At 43.2% G+C, this 20,166-nt stretch overlaps 1 protein-coding gene across 21 annotated transcripts in view; it reads right to left on the bottom strand.

Moving 5' to 3' along the window:
• The window catches only part of bltp1 (bridge-like lipid transfer protein family member 1), a 74,395-nt gene that overhangs the window by 25,448 nt on the left and 28,781 nt on the right, over positions 1-20,166 (bottom strand). For 14 of the 21 annotated variants that reach the window (XM_085767274.1, XM_085767281.1, XM_085767284.1 and 11 more), the window contains exons 41-61: positions 19,842-19,994; positions 19,334-19,574; positions 18,946-19,094; positions 17,864-18,107; positions 17,044-17,205; positions 14,276-14,460; positions 13,733-13,911; positions 13,006-13,600; positions 11,252-11,450; positions 10,070-10,333; positions 9,578-9,671; positions 8,353-8,403; positions 7,481-7,687; positions 4,785-5,020; positions 4,320-4,564; positions 4,125-4,230; positions 3,421-3,518; positions 3,027-3,215; positions 2,743-2,911; positions 1,148-1,359; positions 150-233 (exon numbers count right to left, since the gene is read on the bottom strand). In XM_085767274.1, coding sequence (XP_085623400.1) covers positions 150-233; positions 1,148-1,359; positions 2,743-2,911; positions 3,027-3,215; positions 3,421-3,518; positions 4,125-4,230; positions 4,320-4,564; positions 4,785-5,020; positions 7,481-7,687; positions 8,353-8,403; positions 9,578-9,671; positions 10,070-10,333; positions 11,252-11,450; positions 13,006-13,600; positions 13,733-13,911; positions 14,276-14,460; positions 17,044-17,205; positions 17,864-18,107; positions 18,946-19,094; positions 19,334-19,574; positions 19,842-19,994 — 4,062 coding nt within the window. The remainder of the gene's footprint in view (positions 1-149; positions 234-1,147; positions 1,360-2,742; positions 2,912-3,026; positions 3,216-3,420; positions 3,519-4,124; positions 4,231-4,319; positions 4,565-4,784; positions 5,021-7,480; positions 7,688-8,352; positions 8,404-9,577; positions 9,672-10,069; positions 10,334-11,251; positions 11,451-13,005; positions 13,601-13,732; positions 13,912-14,275; positions 14,461-17,043; positions 17,206-17,863; positions 18,108-18,945; positions 19,095-19,333; positions 19,575-19,841; positions 19,995-20,166) is intronic. The other 7 variants (XM_085767279.1, XM_085767295.1, XM_085767276.1 and 4 more) reach the window with 5 other exon arrangements.

The following is a 20,166-nucleotide window of genomic DNA, read 5'->3' as shown; positions in this document are numbered from 1 at the left end:
GATTTTTACAAAGTGGTGTGACCATTTTTTTTTTTTTTTTCTTTTGCACTTGTGATGCAGTGTGTTTGCAGCATGGAAGAGTATTGATCACAGTAAAGTCATTGTCCCACAACAAGCCATCACAAGAGATGTAAGAAATTGTCGGTTACTTTTCGTGCACTTTTATGGCGGCCAACTGATGTGCTGGCCCCAGCTTCAGAGTTGTTGCCCTCCGTAGCTGGTACTTGTCCTCTCTATGGAAATAAGTGTGACATAACAGCTGGTATTTCTCGTCGCTATGGACATGCTGTTAGTATAACAAGACAACCGATATGGACTGTTCATTAATATCCAGTGTTTCCCCTAAAAATGTTCTATAAGTGTGGGAAGTTAGGATTTATTGCTGACTAACTGACAGTATATTTTATATTGGAAATATAATATAAATATCATTATGGACCAAAAAAAAACAAGAAAAAAAAACACAGCACTGCCATTATGCTCCTATGAAGTATATCTAATGTACAGATAATCTAACGTTTATATATCTATTATTTGGTTGGCATCAAAATGTTTTATAGTTAAAGTCGGTGAGAGCAACAAGGTGTGGTGGAGCAGATTCAAGGGAGGGCTTGCATGCCTGGTGGCCAGCCTGCCTACTGACAGCTACGGCAGGGGAAACACTGATATCAGAGCCGGGAACAGAAGAATCGCTCTTTTTAGGAAAATGAAGAACAAAATGGAAACTGTGCTTCTTAAGGCTACTGATGAGAGACAAAAATGAACATCATGAACAGCAAATGCTGCCAAGCGCCAGTGGAGACGAAAAGAACATTAATTAACACTCTGACTTTTGACTTTAGCTAGAATGAGATTCTGAATAAAAAAAAAATAGTGGAAAAAAACAACTTAACACCTAAAAAATAGCACGTTTTTAAGCACGCCATTGCTTATATGTAGAAGACGGAACATACTGCTACAGGGGGACCAAGAGATATAACATTGTTTTCATTTCACATATGCATGTATTATGAACTTCAAGGAAAGTGATTGTAAACCTGCTGGCGTTTACAATCAGAGGCGTACAATGTATGGGTGTTCAAATGTACACACGTTACATTTCAACAGTGTTGACTTTGGAAGATGGAAGCCGAGCGCAGACGTGTACCTGGGATGTGTTGGTGATGGGCAGACAGATGCCCAGGTCGTTGACAGTCAGCTGCAGGAAGAGAGTGCTGAAGGCCTGGGCGGAGGTCTGCTGGATGCCTGGCAACTTGTCCACCACCTCTTTTGTGGCCATGTGGATGTCCTTGTTGAGAGCCAGGCGCTGCTCATTCCAGTTGTCGTACGCCGCCTTGTAATTCAGCCAGAAGAGCACAGCTGCAGGAGGGCACACAAGCACAAAGACAGGACACGGAGTTCAGCTTTAGAGGTGTTTTTTTTGTGAGTGAAAATCAAATGCAATTCCATCAACATGTCTTTTTTTTTTTTTTAGACCACCAGAGTTGGATTGGTACAATACTCGATAGAGACTATATTCAGCGAAAATACAACACGTCCATGTTCCTGCTGTGTCGGTGAATCCTCGGTGTCAGTGTCAACAAATAAGTTGAGTGGTAATGATCACAACTTTCTCTGCATACAACAAAAACTGCTGACTAGAACTAAATGTGATGTCACAGCTGAGCAAATGTTTTGGTTTTCATTTGATCCTTATTTAAGAACATGAAAGGAGAATTCATGGTGGTAAAACAGACCTTTAAATAAATATACATCAAAGGTACAAATTCTTAGCTGAATTTTATAACAAGGGCAGGTCTTAAAGGACAATTCCGGGCGAATTCAACTCTGGGGTGTATTTTCATATCATTTTAGGTCTAAAAGAATGAATCTGAAGATTTTCAGTTTAATCGCTCCTGTTTTGCGGTAGCTGCGTCTGTCCCCGCGTCCCCACGGCAGCAATGAATGGGAGTGGATGTAAGTTCCGCTGTTTAGGCTGTTTCCAGCCCTCAAAGCCGCAATTTTTTTCCACAGACAGCATCAGATGGCTACTCAAACATGCACCGAGAAGTTTATTTACTTCAAGCAAGCCGACATGTTTGTAAAACTAGATCTAATTCAAAGTCTCCCGGAGTCTCGCGCGAGACCCAGTTGCCGTGCGCGGTGTGTTCAGGAGCAGTGGGAAAAGCTACCGTTTGTGTCATAAACACAGGAATATCAACTCTTTACTTGCTTCAAGTAAAAAAAACTTCTCGGCGCATGTTTGAGTGGCCACCTGACGCTGTCTGTGGGAAAAAATGTACACTTGAAGCAAGTAAAGAGTTGATATTCCTGTGTTTATGACACAAGCGGTAGCTCCGACTGCGCCTGAATACACCAGCACTGCAACTTCGGGCTCGCGCGAGACTCCGGGAGACTTTGAATTAGATCGACTTTTACAAACATGCCGGCTTGCTTGAAGTAAATAAACTTCTCGGTGCATGTTTGAGTAGCCATCTGACGCTGTCTGTGGAAAAAAAATGCGGCTTTGAGGGCTGGAAACAGCCTAAACAGCGGAACTTACATCCACTCCCATTCATTGCTGCCGTGGGGACGCGGGGACAGACGCAGCTACCGCAAAACAGGAGCGATTAAACTGAAAATCTTCAGATTCATTCTTTTAGACCTAAAATGATATGAAAATACACCCCAGAGTTGAATTCGCCCGGAATTGTCCTTTAACATTTGATATCAATTTGACATCATCGAAAATGTGAACCGAACCTCTGTCAAAGGCCACCGGCTGAGCAAAAACAATTGGCCTGTTGAGTGTGATGAGCACGGCCTCTTTGTCGGACGAGCCGCTGATCTCCTCCTGCAGAGCGTTTCGGAGACCGATCCGAGTTCGGAAGTAGGCCACCTGGTGGAAGTCTGAGCCTGCTTCTTCGTACACCTGTCAAGTGAAGTGAGTAGAGGGTGGTGGGGGTGAGACAGCCATCTGTTTTATATGACTGTGGCTTGTGTAGAAGAAACCCTGCCTGAAGAACACTTTGTACACCCATTTGTACCTGGTGCTTGACAATCTGTCCGAGCGCCAGGTTCAGATCTACTTGACATTTGCCGAACAGTTTGAGGTAGCTGCTGCTGCCGCCGGGTTGCGCTTTGCACTGGATCCTGTTGGATAGCTCCAGCTCAATCAGACCCGTCTCGAAGCGCACGGCTCGCATGGAGGGAGTAGTAGCTGTCATCTGGATTCCCTGTGAACAAGAAAACAGCCTTCAGAAATGTCCCGAAAGCTGAACTGACACTAAAAAATACAACAAAACTCTCAAGAGAAAGAAACATAACTGGTTTTCTGACTTGAAGCAACATAAGGTCTGGGGGCAAAACTCACCTTGTGGCTCCCACTGTGACTGATGGGCTATTTTGCAGTTTCATACAGGAAGGAAGAACATGAGTTACCTTGAACATGAGGCTCAGCGAATAAAGTAGGATTTTGGGCTTGTCTGCGTCAGTCGAGGTGTCGTGCTCATTCCACAATGGGATGGGTTGTTCTCCTCCTGCATGCAAAGAAAGTAGAAAAGTCCAGCTCACAGCCTTCACAGACAGTTGTGAAATGCTAGATAATGTAATACAGTGGGATTATGCTGTCTGAGTCGGTGTGAGGTCTACTATCTGCTCAATTGTCCCAGTGCAACTACATTTAAAGACTCCTCCCTGATGTGAATATTTGCTGCTTTCTCAGCTGAAGGCTGTACCATTATTCTTTACCCTAAAATGCCGTAAAACTCGAAGTTCTGTCTCTGTTGGGCAATTACATCGATCACATTTTCGCAAGTTAAACTAATTACCATCAATACTGTTGTGGAAATGAACATGACTGGATTTGTGCTAAGGCCTTGGGCATTGTTCTGAGTGGAAAAACGATTTTTTTCAGTGACTTAAGCAGCGGCTGTAGGCTACAGAATACTGTGGGGACCAGTCAGATGTTTAAGATGAGATTAACTTTATTGATCAGAGAGGAAAACAGGGCCATTACAACAGCAAAGAGGAGGATATGGTTCTGTACAGGGTCCACAGATAATGTGCAGTTTTTTTGTTTTAAAGCTTTGGTAATGAGCTAAGTTAAATCTGTGTGAAAGCTGCGTTGGTCCAAGCTGCAGTACCTGACACCTTCTGGATGACCTCATTGACTTCCTTCATGAAAACCTTCTGCAGGAAGACCAGGTGGTTGAGCAGGTCTGTGGTCAGGTTGTGCTCAAATGAACCGATCTGCACATGAGAGAAGACGAGTGTGTGATCCATCTTATCAGGAACACAAATGTGAAACATCCCATCATCATCAGGATGATTTTTTTTACCTCAGCCACGCAGCGCAGGTAGTTTCCCTGCAGGTAGTTTCCCTGCTTTGCCGGGAAGTCTTCGCCCCCCCAGCCCTGGTCCGAGTGGCTCTCGTGCTCCTCCATGATGTATTCTCCTGACATGGTGACTGGAGGCAGCGTGAGGCTGGCTGATGGCGGCATGGCCGTCACGTCCACAGGGGACACTTTGGACTGGAAGCAAAGCTTGTGGTTTGGCAACTCAAAAGTGAAACTGGTTTGTGCCCCTGAATGGAAGGAGAAGGTGTAGTATTACAACTTGTTCTTTTGCCGGGGGACACATAATGCCTCAAGGATGATGTTTACAGCCAGAAGAGAAAAATACTCTATTTTTACATTAAGTTTAGTTCCACTAAAAGCACATTTTAAGAATTGAAGAAGAATAAAACAAGCTCTCTAGTTTAGTTTTTAAATGGAAATCAATAGCAGCTGTCTGCTTGCACACACCTGTCATGCCGTGGCTCTTCATGCGACCCATTTTGTACTCTGCTTTAAGTGAGGGCAGGAGGGCAGCCCCGATGGTGATGCCATCCATCATGGCGCTGAACTTGAGGACGATGGGCTTCTTCTCCAGGCCTTCGGGAAGCTGGGGGAATTCATTGGCCTCCACAGGCGTCTGATTGATGCTAGAAGCTTTGTCTGAGAGCTGTGGGGTGGGGGTGTCCTCTCTGTTCGGAGGCTGACTGTGAGGAGAGAAGAAGAAGAAAAAGAAAAGAAAAACATTCCCTCTGTCAGGATCGGCTCATTAAGTACTTAAGCAGTGACTTGGGATGTGAGAAGCAACTGCGCTTGAGTCTTTACTATGTTAATGGTTTGACTGAATTTGGCCTCTTCTATCGCATCAATCCCAAACTTGTGGGGCAAACTCTTATCAAACTATAAACTATCCAAACTGTATCCTACTGCTTTGATTTACTTAAGAGTGGGTTATTATTCACAGCTTCGCAGATACTGGTTTCTATTCCAGTGAATATCAAATTATGGAAAGTTGTTTAATATCCTAAGCACACCTACAACTATAAATATATTAACATAAATCAGAATTACCATGGAAACAGACCATGGGCAGGCTTTCAAAGCAGGCAACACTATGGGCACACTGTAGTAACCTGTCACTTATGTAGATGAAAGTCTTCTTATGAGGATTTTATTAAGTATAGATTACAATCTCCTGGCATTAGGCGCTCAACGACAGATATGAATTAGCTGCTATTTTTAAAATTTGGGAGAACAGTGACAACTGCACAACCTTTTAGAGTCAGTTTGCTTGTTCATGTATTTTAAAGGCCATTGTTGGTGCTCTGACACTCAAGATGGCAGAGACTGGACCATACATTTATTTCTTAAATTGTACGTTATATACACATTTTTTTTCAGTCTATCGACTAGTTGGAAAAAAGACGTTTATCTGGAACGAACCAACTCACTCAGTATTTGTCCATGCCTGTGCGGAGGAATTTTATAAACAAGTAACTGTTTTGGTAAAGTTAACTGGTCATAACTGAATCTAGATACACACTGTGCTTTTAATTGACAAAGAATGTACCACTGCACTACAACACTTTGCACAATAACTTATTTAGTTGTACTTTGTATATATCTTTATTCTATTCCTTTATATAGTATATGTGTATTTAGAGTATATGCATATTTCCTTTTTGCATATAGTATATGCGTATCTTTAGCACTAGTATATTTTAATTAATTTTTTTTTATTTTATATTATTTCAACGAGGAGTTTGTATTTGGTTATAAAAAAGTCTCACATTAATGTGGATGAATCTACGTTACCCACACACGTTAAAGCAGATATCAGGGGCACGGCCGTTTCGGCTAATGCTGTGTTCAAGGCAGGCTTTTGAAACCGTAAGTTACAGCTTCAAGTCACAACTACGACTTGGTAGCGTTCCAGGTAACCCGTAGCTCGTGTTTTTACCGTCCTGTTGTCTGTGAAAGTTCCCTATAACGGCCACTCGTAACTTCCGACCCGTGAACTCGTACCAGATCGAACTGGTATGACTTCACAGGAAGGAAAAACACAAAGTACGAGTTTCCTTGAACGCACCATGAGTTAGCAGCCCCCGCCCTTGTCAGGCATCAATTGGTCCTCGTGCTACGTCACCACATTCACGCGCATCCCTTGGCTGCACACACAGCCCTTCATGCCGTTCTCTCCCCTCATTGGATAACACTTGTATCCCACAAGGAAAATTTTCTCCTCGGGTTACAGCAGAGCAGAGTGACGGAGAGACTCGTGTTTAGGCTGAAATACTTCATGTAAGTGATTGCTGACGGAAAATAGGACTATTTAGGACTTATATTAACAAAAACATTCCACTGATATCTGCTTTAATGGCTCCATTTTCAATAAATATATAGTTTTGTCTCTATCGTTATTTTGTTATTTTAATTAATGGTGGAAATACTGGGGGAGTCGACCAGCGTTTCCTTACTTTCGGTTTCGCGGACGCTGCCCGACGGGTCATGAGAATAACGCCACCGAATCGCCGTTTATGGTCGGAACTACGACGGTATGTGATCGTCTTCCAACCTCTGACTTTCATTGTAGATGAATGAAAACATTCTTGGCAAGACGTCCGTCTTGCGCCGGTCCAAGAATTTCACAGTGCATGCGGAGGCTCATGGTAAATGTAGTATAAAAAACACTTCACTTTCCAAAACTCCTCATTGTCCCTTTAATTCTCTAAATTCTTATTTTATTCTATTTTTTGTACTTTTATGTTTGCACTTGACACCAATACAAGTTCCTCGTGCTGTAAACTGACCTTTACTGCTCTTGGCAATAAAACAGTTCTGATTCTACTAGTGTGTTTAATATTGCACAAATGTGACCCTCTTCTCAGCAGAGCTCCAAGGCGTCCACCTTTATTTACTGTTGATCTGGTATATTAGTAGGTAATAGTTTTGAGACTGATACAAATATAGCTATCGTTGCCAGTTTCAGGCTGCTGCATTATTCAAAGTTTCTATTTAACATTAATAATATAAAATTAATATTCAATTATTAAGGGTGACATATATATATATATATATATATTGATAAACAACCTATAGGAGCCACATGTCCAAGTACAGTACCAACAACACAAATGAGTCTTTGTTAAAATGTGAGGAGAACATACGTGTTGGAGGGCTGGCGGATGAGGTCAGAGATCTGCTTGGAGAGCTGGTGGGAGCTGCGGACCATCATGCTGTGCAAAGTAGCCGGGTGTTGGGGGATGTTGATCATTATGGCGCCCACTTTGAAGACAGCCGCGTTGTTGGTCTTCAGTCCTCTCTGGGCGCTGTACAGGGCCTGGGACTTGGCGATGTTGCATTTGACCACGGTCCTGAAGCACAGAGCAAACTGGGATGAGCTACAGGACTGATTTTTTTATTTTTTTTAACCCAAGTTGATGTGGGCAGATGAATGAATGGGAAACGCAGGCGGAATAACTGGGAGGACATCAAACAGTCAGACACCATGCAGATTCAGGTGGACATTCAGTGTCTCTGGGCATGGAGGAGAATGAGAAATCATGACACTGACACATGTTGCACTATGAATGAAAACGGGAATGAATTGTCCACGATGACAGCTGGTGTCTTGTCTCTTATCCTGGCTTTAGTACCAAATACAGTTTACACCACTTTATGAAAGGGTTAATACACTGACACTGAAATAGGGGCTGAAATATCAGACAGACTGTGAGATATTTCAGTATTTTTAAAAATAAAACATCAGAGAAGGAGCACTACTAACATCAAATCCACAAATGACTTCATAACAAACTGACCAATTATCTGTTTTCATCAAAAAAAAAACACATCTGGAATGAATTCCCTTCAGTCTGTGTAACCAGTGAAAACAGCTCCGCTCACTCAACAGGGAACGTCTTCACTGAAAATACATGTGCAGACAGGCAACTCGAGACAGATGGAGGATGTACAATCACGGCAGTTGTGTTTTTGATGTATTGATGCATGTGGGCTCTAAATGGTAGTAATAACATACAGAAACTCCTGTTTAGCTGTGCTGGTGGGAGATGTTGGGAAATCCTCCAGTCTATGCAAATAGTTGGAAGAGAAAGCCAAGGAAAAGTTAGAGAGCAGAAAAAGTGTGAAACAGGTCTGAGACACCATAAGGTCAGAACACAGCTTTCCAAAAGCAACAAAACTGTGGTCAGCACCAAGGCCCCCTCCAATCTGATTTTGTATTCCGATGCTTTAGCTCTGATTACAAATAACAAGTCTCTGGATTCATCAAGTATTTAAAGGGCTGGGGTAACCAGAGTCATATTAATGTTATAATTAATGGACGACAATATCTCACAACAACTGCTGACACTCTGCTAATATGATGAACACCGTGCTTTAATTTACACCCTCTACTTCTGTGCAGGGGCCTATTGTACGTTACGGCTCACTCGATGGCCCACTGCGCGCTGGGTACATTTGAATCAAACAGACAAGTTGGGAAATATGTGACTGGCACTACAATCAGTCTTACTTATATTTGAACGGCGGGCAATTCAACGCATCAGTGATGAATATAAAGTGCCAAGTTGCCTGGCATACGCAAATTTAAACACATGGGCACGGTTTGGGGTGTACCATGCGAAAACAGGATTACGTTTCAGTTTTATTTTCACTCTGGGAGCATCTGTTAAACAGAATGAGATGAGAAAAACACTTTACTGAAGCTGCAAGCACAAGTTCTAAACCAAATCAAAGCAGTGTGGAGATGCATCAGCCCGTCTGAACGCACGACTACAAGGCGTAACCTGATTATGGTGGTTATGTTTTGAGGAAATTGCTTTCAGTTAAGAAAAAAAAAAAAAAAGAGCGGAAAAAAGTACCTGGCTGGAAAGGAGTCACTGAACACTAGTCTTAAAAATATTGCACTGACTTTTCAAAGGTATTCGTGCACTCAACATCTAAGCTGCCATGTGCAAGTTCTGCCGCAATTTGGAGCAACACTTTCTTCAATCATGCTGTGATTCTCATTAAGTTCTACATGTTAGCATCCACAGTTAAAATTAAATAATCTTTTCACGTAAAGATTAAAAGAATGAATTAAAGTCCCAAAATCCATGAGCAAATCTCATTAAAAAACAAATTCATTACAAATTTCAAACTAATTTGATAAGCATGCACACAACAAAACTCTGATCAACAAAGCTTCATCCAGAGAAAATGGATTTGTTAATTGGCTACAGTGAAAGAGAGTTTGTACGTACTGGATGTCGGGCGTTATGCCCTCCAGGAGGACGATGTTTACCCCTCCTATATGAGCCGACACACACGTCTCAGTCATTTTCTGGTGCAGAATATCTGTGGAGAAATGAACATGAAGAAAAGAAAATAAGACCAAACTGAACTCGTTTTTAATCATCATCAACTGCTTTCTAGTTTCTACCTGAATTTCTTTGCAGAAATGTATGAATCTACCTTTTGCACTTGTACTTGTATGAATAATCAATAAAAAGTCATTAAATGGAGACACAAGAGCTTTATTTTGTATCATTAAAATTTAAAGTCTTACACAGGAGAAGAGAGAAGGTTTTAGGACTGCAGGTGTTATGATTAAAAATATATTTACCAGCTAAAAACCAGCTTTAATCATTTGTCGTGGGTTTTTTTTTTTCCCATAATGAACAAGGGAAAGTAAAGTCAGTGCAAACTAAAGCAGAAAAGTGAGAAAGCAACGACAGCACAATGATCTGCCTCACCTTTCATCTTCTCCTTCAGTGTGAAACTTCCATGGATCTTCTTGAGCTCGGCCTCCATGGTGAGCCCTCCGATGTCAGCCTCCAGGTGGGTGCGGTTCACCATGCCGATGCCGAACACGATAAGCGTGACGTGCTGCGGCTCGGAGCTCACCAGGCTCCGCCGCCTTCCTCCCGCGCCGGGGGGCTTGTTGGGCGTGGTGGGGTCCTGCTGCTCGTTCTCAAAGATGACTTTGCAGAGCGGTTCAGAAGCCCGACGCCCTCCTTCTGCAGACAGCACACATGCAACACATTCTTAGAAGCTCTTATGTAAAGAAGAGGCACTATTTGTGGAGATATAATTCTAGTACAATATATTTCGGTCTTTGTTGAACTGCAGCTTTTTTTAAAATTTTTTTTTATAAAAGTGGCATATCTGAATGACCTAAATTTGGCTTGTGATGACAAGTACACAGAAAATTTAAAAGGACTGTGCAAAGTTTTGAGCCCTCAGGAACCCACTCCTTCACTGGAACAAGGTGTGTTCTGCAGAAACACTAAAAGCTTTTCTCTTATACTTAATGAACTCCTCAACGGACTGTAGGGGAAAAACAGCAGAAGGAGGTAAAATAAGGATACATTGACTAGTAATAAATAAATAATACAGCCAATTTGGAGGTATCACATATGACACATGAGAAAAGGCCTGCATTATGATGTAATGAGTAGGATTACATAATTAAAATGAATAAAATATATAAACTACAGGAGGTCTTCAACCGTGCAAACATACATGCATGTCATGGAGTGAGAAAATGTGTCATAATAAATGTCACTAAAACATGCATAATGATCTGTAAATAAGACCTTATATAAATAAAACAGATAAGACAAGAAGATGTGTACTTCAGGTCAGAATAGATGAAAGGTAGAAAGGGAAAAAAAGCCTGTCAAATGTCAACTCAACAGTGCAGGGTGTAAAAAGAAGACTGTAAGAAGCAGAGTGGTGTAGATGTAAATATGGTCTGTGCCGAGGAGGGGGGGGGGAATGTGGAAATTTTTCAAGAAGGAAAGAATAGAGCAAGTACAGCGAGTAGAAAACTGTATGGAAGGTAAGAGTGGAAAGTGAAGAAGGGAGCACGTGAGGAGGTTTGAAAAGAGGACAGAAATAAAGAAATGAATGACTGCTGGAGGCAGATTTCCCACCTGAGAGACAGTTCTCTGGGGAGCTTTTCTCCAGGATGCCAGTGGGATCAGAGATGAGGGAGTAGAAGTTGAGCAGCTTGTACATGTTCTGCCAACATTCTGCTGATGGCTCGCTCTGCTCCGACACCGTGATGGAGTCCGAGTCGTCCATCTGGATCGCCATGTGGTCCGCCACGTCACGGGAGCCTTTCCTCGACACCTACGAAAATATTCCACATTATGAGGTGTGCAGAAATGTCACAGAATGCATCACGGGGCTGACGCCTCGCTGACAGGTTACTTATTTCTTTTTGCACTGTACCGTTTACTGTAACAGTTTATGAAGATGACATCTGTCAGCTGAGAACAGATATTTGTCTCGGTTTACAGGAGGGTACATCAGATATGTCAGCACACACAGGCTCCTAAGAGACCTGGTTTAGATAAGACATGTAGAAGGTGCTCAAATTCCTCTGATGCATTTTAAATTTAAATAAAACTTTAAATTAAACCTGTGGACTAAGTCACTGTAAGTGAATGGTTCCAGTACTGAGAGGTTTTTGTAAATCACTGGCTCCCTCTAGGGTTTATATGGAGAAAATGAATGAATGTTGTGATTTTACTGTTCACATTTAAAGATTAGTACAGTACCAATAAGGAATATTAGAGAGCTTTAAACCTTATTTAAGGTACAACACAAACCCCAAGTCACAAGCATCCCACCTGCAGTGTTTGTGCTGAGGTTTGTAAAAAAAAATCTGCCTCCAGCTACACCACAATAAAATCTAGGTCTTAATCTTCAGCGTTGCAGTTGACTGTGCCACCGCAATCAATACCGCTCCATTCCACCTAATTAAGATCCAAAGGTGATCGAGCTGTTTCCATTGTCGGCCCTACATTGTAGAATAGTCTGCACCTCACAGAGAGATCCCTCTCCCCTCCACCGATATCACTAAAACCAATCAAAATCCCCATCTTTTCTTTAGCCTTTAATAGCCTTCATGAAGACACACTCGTTTGTATTTAACTTGCTCACTGTGCAACTCTGTTATGTTGTGATTTTGTCCACTCAATGCTTTTATTAAAGCATTAAATTAAAGCATCTACTTAGACTCTTTTATCCATGTCTGTGTTGTATTTGATTTCAAATGTGCTCTATAAATAAATTGATCCATATACACCAGAGTCCTCAGGCAGGTAGTGAATGTTCCAAGGTGTCAATTCAAAACCGGGCCTTCTGAAAGGCAACCTCTGGGCTTTGAAATGGCCATTGGCTGCTGGGCTTGAGATATTTACTGACCTTTTCAAATGTGAAAACATAAAACATTCCGAATGGCTTCTGAGTTTATTTCCTGTTGCAACGTTTGCGGGTGTCGATATCTATCAGTAAAACAAACTTCAACCCATTCGGAGTGTTTATGGTGTAAAGGTTTATATATTGAAGCCTAAGAATAAGCTGATGCTGAGTAATCTCCCTCTTCTCAAGGGTTTTTATTTTTTCCAACTTGTGACCAAGACAAATGTACTGTAATGTACTTTAATTAATGTGTCTGTCCATTTAATGACTCTTCACATTGTTTTTTTATGGTGTGTGCTGCTGTGTTGAGATTCTGCAGTGCTTTGTGTCAGCGTTTTTGAAAGTGCACGCTCAGTAATAACAATTCCTTCCCGTCTCTCTCTAGGGGGAACACTCCCCTGCATATCCCTAGTGAGATATCACTTCTCGGAGAACCGAGGTTCTGCATACGCAACTAACTCTAAGTTGTTATTGTTACCTTGGAGGTGCGGCGCTCGGATCGTCCGAGGGAGCTGCGACCTCGAGGCTCCCTTCTCCCCAGCGTGTCCATGCCTGACGGCGGCCCGTTAGGCGGTTGCGTCCCGGCGGCCCCGGCTCCTCCTGCGTTGGCTCCTCCCCCTCCACCGGTCCCTCTCTTGCTCTTCAGCGTTTGGGTTCCGCTGCGGCCCGCCCCGTTCAGGCTGCCCCGGGAGCTGCGGCTGAAGTCCGACGACCTGAAGTGGCGGTACGGCCGCGCCTTGAAGGTGGGCGTGGGCGAGGCGGAGCCGGCCGTGTAGCGGCTCAGCTTGATGTCCGTCTGCGTGGCCTTGATGTCGTCGATCATGGTGCTGAACTGGTGGATGAGGCGCACCAGGGCCATGTCCACGCGCTGGCTGATGGCCTGGCACGCCGTGGTGAAGTCGCAGTGGAACGTGTTGTAGTGGCGGCGGTTGAGGTCGTGGAAGGAGAGCGGGGCGGCGGTGGGGCCCTGCGGCGCGCTGGTCGACTTCTCCATCACCACCGCGTTCAGGCTGAACGTCTCGATCAGGAGCGCCGGCTTGAACTCCAGAGGAGGGAGGTGCACCATGCCTTGTCTGACAAGAGAGGAAGACGGAGACAAAAACGATTATGTGTGTAGTTGTAGCTGTATAGACCACACAAAAACACAAAAACACATTAAGAACGTGTGAACAGAAATTCATGGTTGTGGTTCAGACTTATTTCACCTCTTGGATTTTTTGTTCTTGCGCTCCTTGGAGGTGTCAGAGTCAACGATGTCTGCTCTGAGACACTCGAGGTTGCCAGAAAAAGACAGGTGCTCTCCAAAATACATCTTGTAACTAAGAGGGGTGGTGGTGTCTTGAGCCTGGATGCCTGTGTAACTGAGCAAAGGCTTGAAAACAACCTGAGGGGAAAATAAAACAAAAAAAACAAAAAATATCAAGGTATGAAAACAGTTTTTTTTGTACTGAACCGAGCCTTCAACATCTACATATGAATGAAGATAAAAATGGAAAGACTCCCATAACAACAGAGCAGGCCATTTCGATTAGTATCACCTTATTGCTCTCCCTCACTGAACACATCTGCCTGATCCCACATCATCAACACAAATGAAAACCTCATTTAATAAAGAGTCTCTAAAGCAATTAGGAAATCCCATCTTATCAGTGAGCAACAAACATTGTGTTATTTATCCGTCTATTGAAGAGCAATAAGTCAACAAATAATAAAGATCTGCAGACACACGTGTTCTGTAAAGACAGTACCTGAGCATCCGCCAGCTGAACAGCAGCTGGACACTGGTTTCCCTCCTCGATGTCGGCCATGTCGTCCTGGCTGGTGCTGTGCTGGGAATGCTGGGAGTGGGTGCCGTCCAGTGTGTTCTGGTCGCTGGACAGCACCGTGTTAAAGTCTGACGCCGAGGGAATCGTAGGCAGGTTGCACGTTCCACCTGAGAAAGGTGGTAAAAAAAAAGAGGTTTGGCATACGTGTGCTGCAGGTCCTGCTAGTGGAGCTTTTATCTCGTGAGCGGTGGCAGTGTGAACATATAGACAGCTGCAAGAGCTGTAGGGGAAAACACTTTACTACGCCAGCTCCTCATAACAAAGGCGGTAGAGGGAACTAAACAGACGGCAACAACCACATTACTGGGAGTGTTGAGAGGAACTTTATTGCCATTTATGCGCGATTTGAAAATCTAAACAGCCTCATCACATTCACTTAATTTGTTTGTGAGGAAGTGGCTGGCTAATTCGCCGTGCTGTCATTGACTGACACCTGGGTAAGTAGATAACGACAAAAGCTTATCGTCTCGGGCAGAAATTACGCACACGCATAATTGTTCCCACGCAATCAAAGTGCTCAAAGTGCCGGGCTAAATTGTCAAAGTAAGAGATATCTTTCCATGTGGCTGATTCTAAATGATGAGCTTTCTTTGGAGCGCGGCTGTTTGTAACTCAAAGGGCGAGTGGGAGTGGAGAGGAACAGAGGGTGGGTGAGAGAGAGAGAGCAGCACCATGAGGGGACGAGGAGAATATCAGGACTATAAACTCTGCTAACAATGATCTGGCTCTCACTGTGTGTTTGGCAGGAAGACACCAGTGGGGAAAACAACACGACTTTGTCCGTCCGCCACAACAGCACTGCTGCAGCTGCATGGGATTCAATACAATCGAACGCTCGGGCTTCCATCCAGCAACATTTTATACCATTCAGCCCCTTTTACTGGTCTGTCAGAGCTGTACTACTGCTGTACTGCTAATAAACTATGATGTGAACAGATTTGATCGAGGAGACAAAAACAATCCTGCTATTGGATCAGTGCTCAGTTCTGTCCAGTAATCAAACACCAAGGTATCCTTATTGGTAGTGGAAAAGAAAAACAATTGTGTGTCCCAGAGTCAGTGGAAACATGAGCTGAGTGTTGCTGAAACTGCTGTGACCTCTTCAATAAGACAAAATCCACCTATAGCGCAGTCCAAGGAGGAAATACTGACAATACTTATGAATAAAAAACTTCCCTGGTTCTTAATCTTTTAAAGGCACTATGTGTTGGTACAGTACTGACACTGTGTACACTGTCCATGAGCTCCTTTCATTTTCAAGAAAGACTCCCAAAGTAATTTGAAATCAGGCATCATCTCTGTAGGTAATGTTTTTTTTTAAGTTTATTTTTGGGGGCTTTTCATGCCTTAATGAATAGGACAGTGTAGTATATTTTTGGGCTTTTTGCCTTTATTTGATAGTATGCAGTATAGATAGACAGGAAAGGGGGAGGCAGAGAGAGGGGGAATGACATGCAGGAAAGGTCTGCCGAACGCGGGATTCGAACTGGGGCCGCCTGCGGTGAGGACTGTAGCCTCTACATGGGGCGGCCGCTTCAACCACTGCGCCACGCACCGCCCCGAATAGGACAGTGTAGAGAGAAAAGAGATAGACAGAGAAAGAGAGAGAGGGGGGGTGATATGCAGCAAAAGGCCACCGGTGGAATCGATCCGGCAAGGATGATCGTCTCTACCCACTGAGCTACACGACATCCCAAGGTAATGGTTTTAACAGTATGTGGTACTGATTGTCCCAGCTCTATTCCAATCTGTTTCACACAGCAACAATCATCCTGTTTGAGTTTTCAACAGGATTTCTACGTGTAGGTGTCTATTCAGTTATATCCACAAAACTATGTTATAGTTTTAAAAATGCGTCACTTTTGCCATATTTACGCCTGATGTCCACAATACTGCAGAGTTTTCACGACGCGGTTTTAGAACCATTTAACTCCAGTGTTGCAATGTCGTTTGGACAAGCAACAACAGAGACCTTTGGAAACAATGACATAAAGACTCACTGCTGCTCCCTGATTGGGTCTTAACAGACTCTGCTACCAGTGGTGATGCAGCATGGATAATGAATTACAGGCATTGTTGACCTTGTTTTCTTTCTGAGCAGCTTTTGTGCAGTTAAATTCTGCATTTTTTATTGTCTCTGCTGTTCGTCTCTCTGTTCCTTGTTCTTAGTGTGTTCTCCAACTTATCAACTGCACATCAGACAATCTACTTCCTGTACCAGCACACGCGTGGGCGGTGTTTGTGAGTGAGATTATTTCTTACACAGAGCTAAAATAGTTATCTGGAGGAAAAATGTTTTTGTTAAAATGCTCTTTAAAACATAGCAGTGTGGACGTAACGTTAAACTAACACGAGAGGAAACTATTTTACACAGTTAACTAGCTAATTAGTTCACCAGCACCGTCAGCACAACACTGAGCAACAATTCCTGACCTTCTCCTGGGCTGTTAAATGTTGTCAGTGGTTGATACTGGTAATGGTTGCCAGGAGAATCCTCGGCTACTGGAGTAGAAGTGTGCAGGTGTTAGTGATTATTGCCTAGTCTAGCAGTGTTATAACAAAAGCATGGATAGCAAAGGGAGAAAAAAACATCTATTTGCCCCTTGAGGTTCCAAAGATGAAGTGAAATCTTCCAGTCTTTTTTTGAATAAAAATGCAGTTTCTTATGAAAACCACCCTTGATATCTGACCTGTCTGTAGGCTGTTGTGTTGGGAACGATTGACCGGGGATTCCTGATTTCCAGCTCCAGTCCTGTTGCCCACGGCGTTGGACATCCAGTTGTAAAAACTGACAGAGGAGGGCTCCGACAGCAGCGGGTGCTCCGTCAGCATATCTGTCCCTAAGCTGTTCCCTGAGGCAGAGAAAGAAGAGATTGAGTGCAAATTACGTCATGTACCGACTACAAAAACATGGACATCACATAATTACTGATTGATCATTTTCATCTTGCGTCACAGAGGTGCATGGGGTTAATGCGTTTAATTTGGCATACACAAAAGTTATGACAAGGACAAGAGTTTGAAGAGATTTCAAGCTCTTATCCTCTTGTAAACAGTCATCTGTATGTCTTTCACTGTGATACAGACTGTAAACATGTACATGAAGGTGTTTGTCTTTTTATCTGTTTATTTCCCACTCCAGGTCGTTTGGTGAAACACAGAGTGTCGCAAACAAAAGCTTAAATATCGTATCTCTGCTTTAATGAAGCAAGGTGACACCAGCAGGGGTCACTGATTGTTACAGAATGAAACAAAGTAAATAACTCATAGCTCACTGACTCTGCATATTTGATCACAGTGGGTGAGGAGCCCGAGGAGGGAGCAAGCTGTGAGTCTATTTTGGTTTGTTATTATTAACATAACTGAACGGTAGAGGTCAGTGTTGCAGCAAAAATGACAGGTGGAATGTCACACGTTATAATAAAAAACCAGGTTCACACCTTCTGTCGCTGCTTGACAGAAACTTCCACGCACTATGCAACATAGCTGTGGTTCATGAGCTATGAGTACCTGTGCGAGTGAGCGAGCTGCTCTTGGCGGCGGCGGCGGCGGCAGCGGTGGCAGACGGCTCGTTCCTCTGAGGCGTGCCCTCCAGCAGGTTGTGCAGGCTCCGAAAGCTGCCCGTCAGATTGCTCAGGAGACTCTCCTTCCTCGGGCTGTCCTTGGCCGGCATGCCCACGCGGCTCACGTGGGCGGGGGAGTCGGCCGCCGTGTCGCCGCTGGTGTAGCTCAGCGACTGATATGGATGAGAGCCCTGGGTGTGACAAACGTTCAGAAGACTTGAGCGGAGGTCATGTTCGCGCCGTGTCACTTTTCATAAGTTGACAGTAGCGTTTCTTTTTCTGGTTGTAATTGACCAGCGGGATACATTGTGTCTGGCACCGTTATGGAAACGGTTCAAAGTTGAGGTAATAATTCTTTGTCAAAAGAGTTTGAAAGCCTAAACAGTAGGGATGCCCACTGAAGTAAGCGATTACACTGGACATGTCACAGGAAAAGAAGTCAATTCAATATATCTATACAGATATATTGAATTGACTTCTTTGACCTGGTCTGATCAATGTGGCAGCATCTGAAAAGAAGTCAATTCAATATAAAAAGTGAAAAGTGAAAAAAAACTATAAAGAAAATGTGCAGGTTATGTAATTGGTGTGTGCCTGAACAGTGTTTAGCTCCTGCAGCACCAACTTCCCTGGTAACCCCGCTGAACAGATCCTTTGTTGGTATAAAAAAAATGTCACTATTTAATTTAACAAAGAGAGCAAAATGTCTCTGTATTCCGCTCTGATCCCTCCTGACGTTCAAACAGTGACATCATCTTGACATCTACATTATTTCCTTAATAATTTGTCAGAAAATAGTGAAAAATGACTTCTACAGAGCCTCAGCGCCCGAGGCAACGTCTTCAAATGGCTCATTTTGTCAAACCTACGGTCAAAATGACAGAGGTATTAAATTTAATATCATGGAGACTAAGAAAATCAGCAAATTTTGACATTAATTTTGGACATTTTATGGAAATGTATCCTCATGTATAATTACATTCATAGAGTAATTGAATATTACTGGGACACTAATTCTCAAAGTGGTACCTTTATCCTGAGAGCAGACTCGCTGTGTGTGTGGGACTTGGACAGTTTCCTCATGATCTCCACTCCACTGACCGGACCGGTGTTGGCTTCTTTAGGTGGTGGTCGACTGCACGCTCCCTCCAGCAACATGGTGTGTTCACTCACTGTGGCTTCACAATAATTACATAAAATAAAACTCCAGAAAGACCCATGTGACTGCTATGAAATGAAATCTACAGATTCACACTTCCATTCATTTCTACTTCTCTCTGCTAACAGGTGATAACAGCCTGTTTACTTCTGTGTAAAACGCTGAGGTTAAGAGTTTAACACTCCATCTGCTGCTACATATGGAGAATGAAACATGATATCATAAAGTAACATAATGCAGAGAGCTGCAAGTTCCCACCTGCGTCAAATTCAAACTCAGCTCCGTCGGCGCTGGTGTCACTCTGCAGGGCGGCTCCGTTGTCCAGGCCCAGGATGGTCTCACCCAGGTTCTGCTGTGGCTCCTTGGGTTTGCTGATCTGATTGGGTCTAATCAGACCAATGGCCTTGAAGCCCTGAGTTACCACAATGAATTTCATCCATTGTCTGGCCAGAGCTACCAGCCCTTTCTTTAGAGTCACAAGGGCTGGGACTCCATCATTCTGTGGTGGAGAAAAGGAAGAGCAGGAGAGAAGTGGATTACAACCACTGTTTCACACTGATAACAGATTAATTAAATTTCTGAAGGGGAGCCAAGCCAAGAGCACTTAAGACCACTTATAAATACTGTTGTGTTTGTTTTTTTTTAATGTTGGGTTCAAATGAGACCATGTAGCTTTATTTTATGAGCCATTTAACTCTTTGCGGTCAGGTTTAAGGGCTTTGTAAAATTGAAACTATAAATACGGGATGGAGGAGCTTGCACTAACCATGGTGGCCTCCTCTATGACGGAGTAGTCGGCCTGTTGCAGGTAGCGGTGCAGGATATTACAAAGCATACAGGAGGGATTCTCATGCAGGTACCGAGCTCGTTTGGTCACACGGTTGTATTTGCTCCGGATCGGGATGTGGATGCTTTTTTTCTGTTGTTAAGACGTATAGAAGAAAAGTGAAAACAGCACCTTTCACAAATAAATCAAGTAAGTTACAAAGAGTCTTGAAAAAAAACTAGTAAAAATTGATATGAATGAATGAATGAATGAATGAATGAATGAATGAATGAGTCTAAAAGGAAGAAAATTAAATACAAAAAAT

The sequence above is a fragment of the Trachurus japonicus genome, chromosome 22, assembly GCF_045865225.1.
Source record: "Trachurus japonicus isolate A0001 chromosome 22, Traja_1.0".
Taxonomy (NCBI): Eukaryota; Metazoa; Chordata; class Actinopteri; order Carangiformes; family Carangidae; genus Trachurus; species Trachurus japonicus.
Note: the sequence above shows the minus strand (reverse complement) of the source record. Positions and strands in the feature narration are given on the sequence as shown.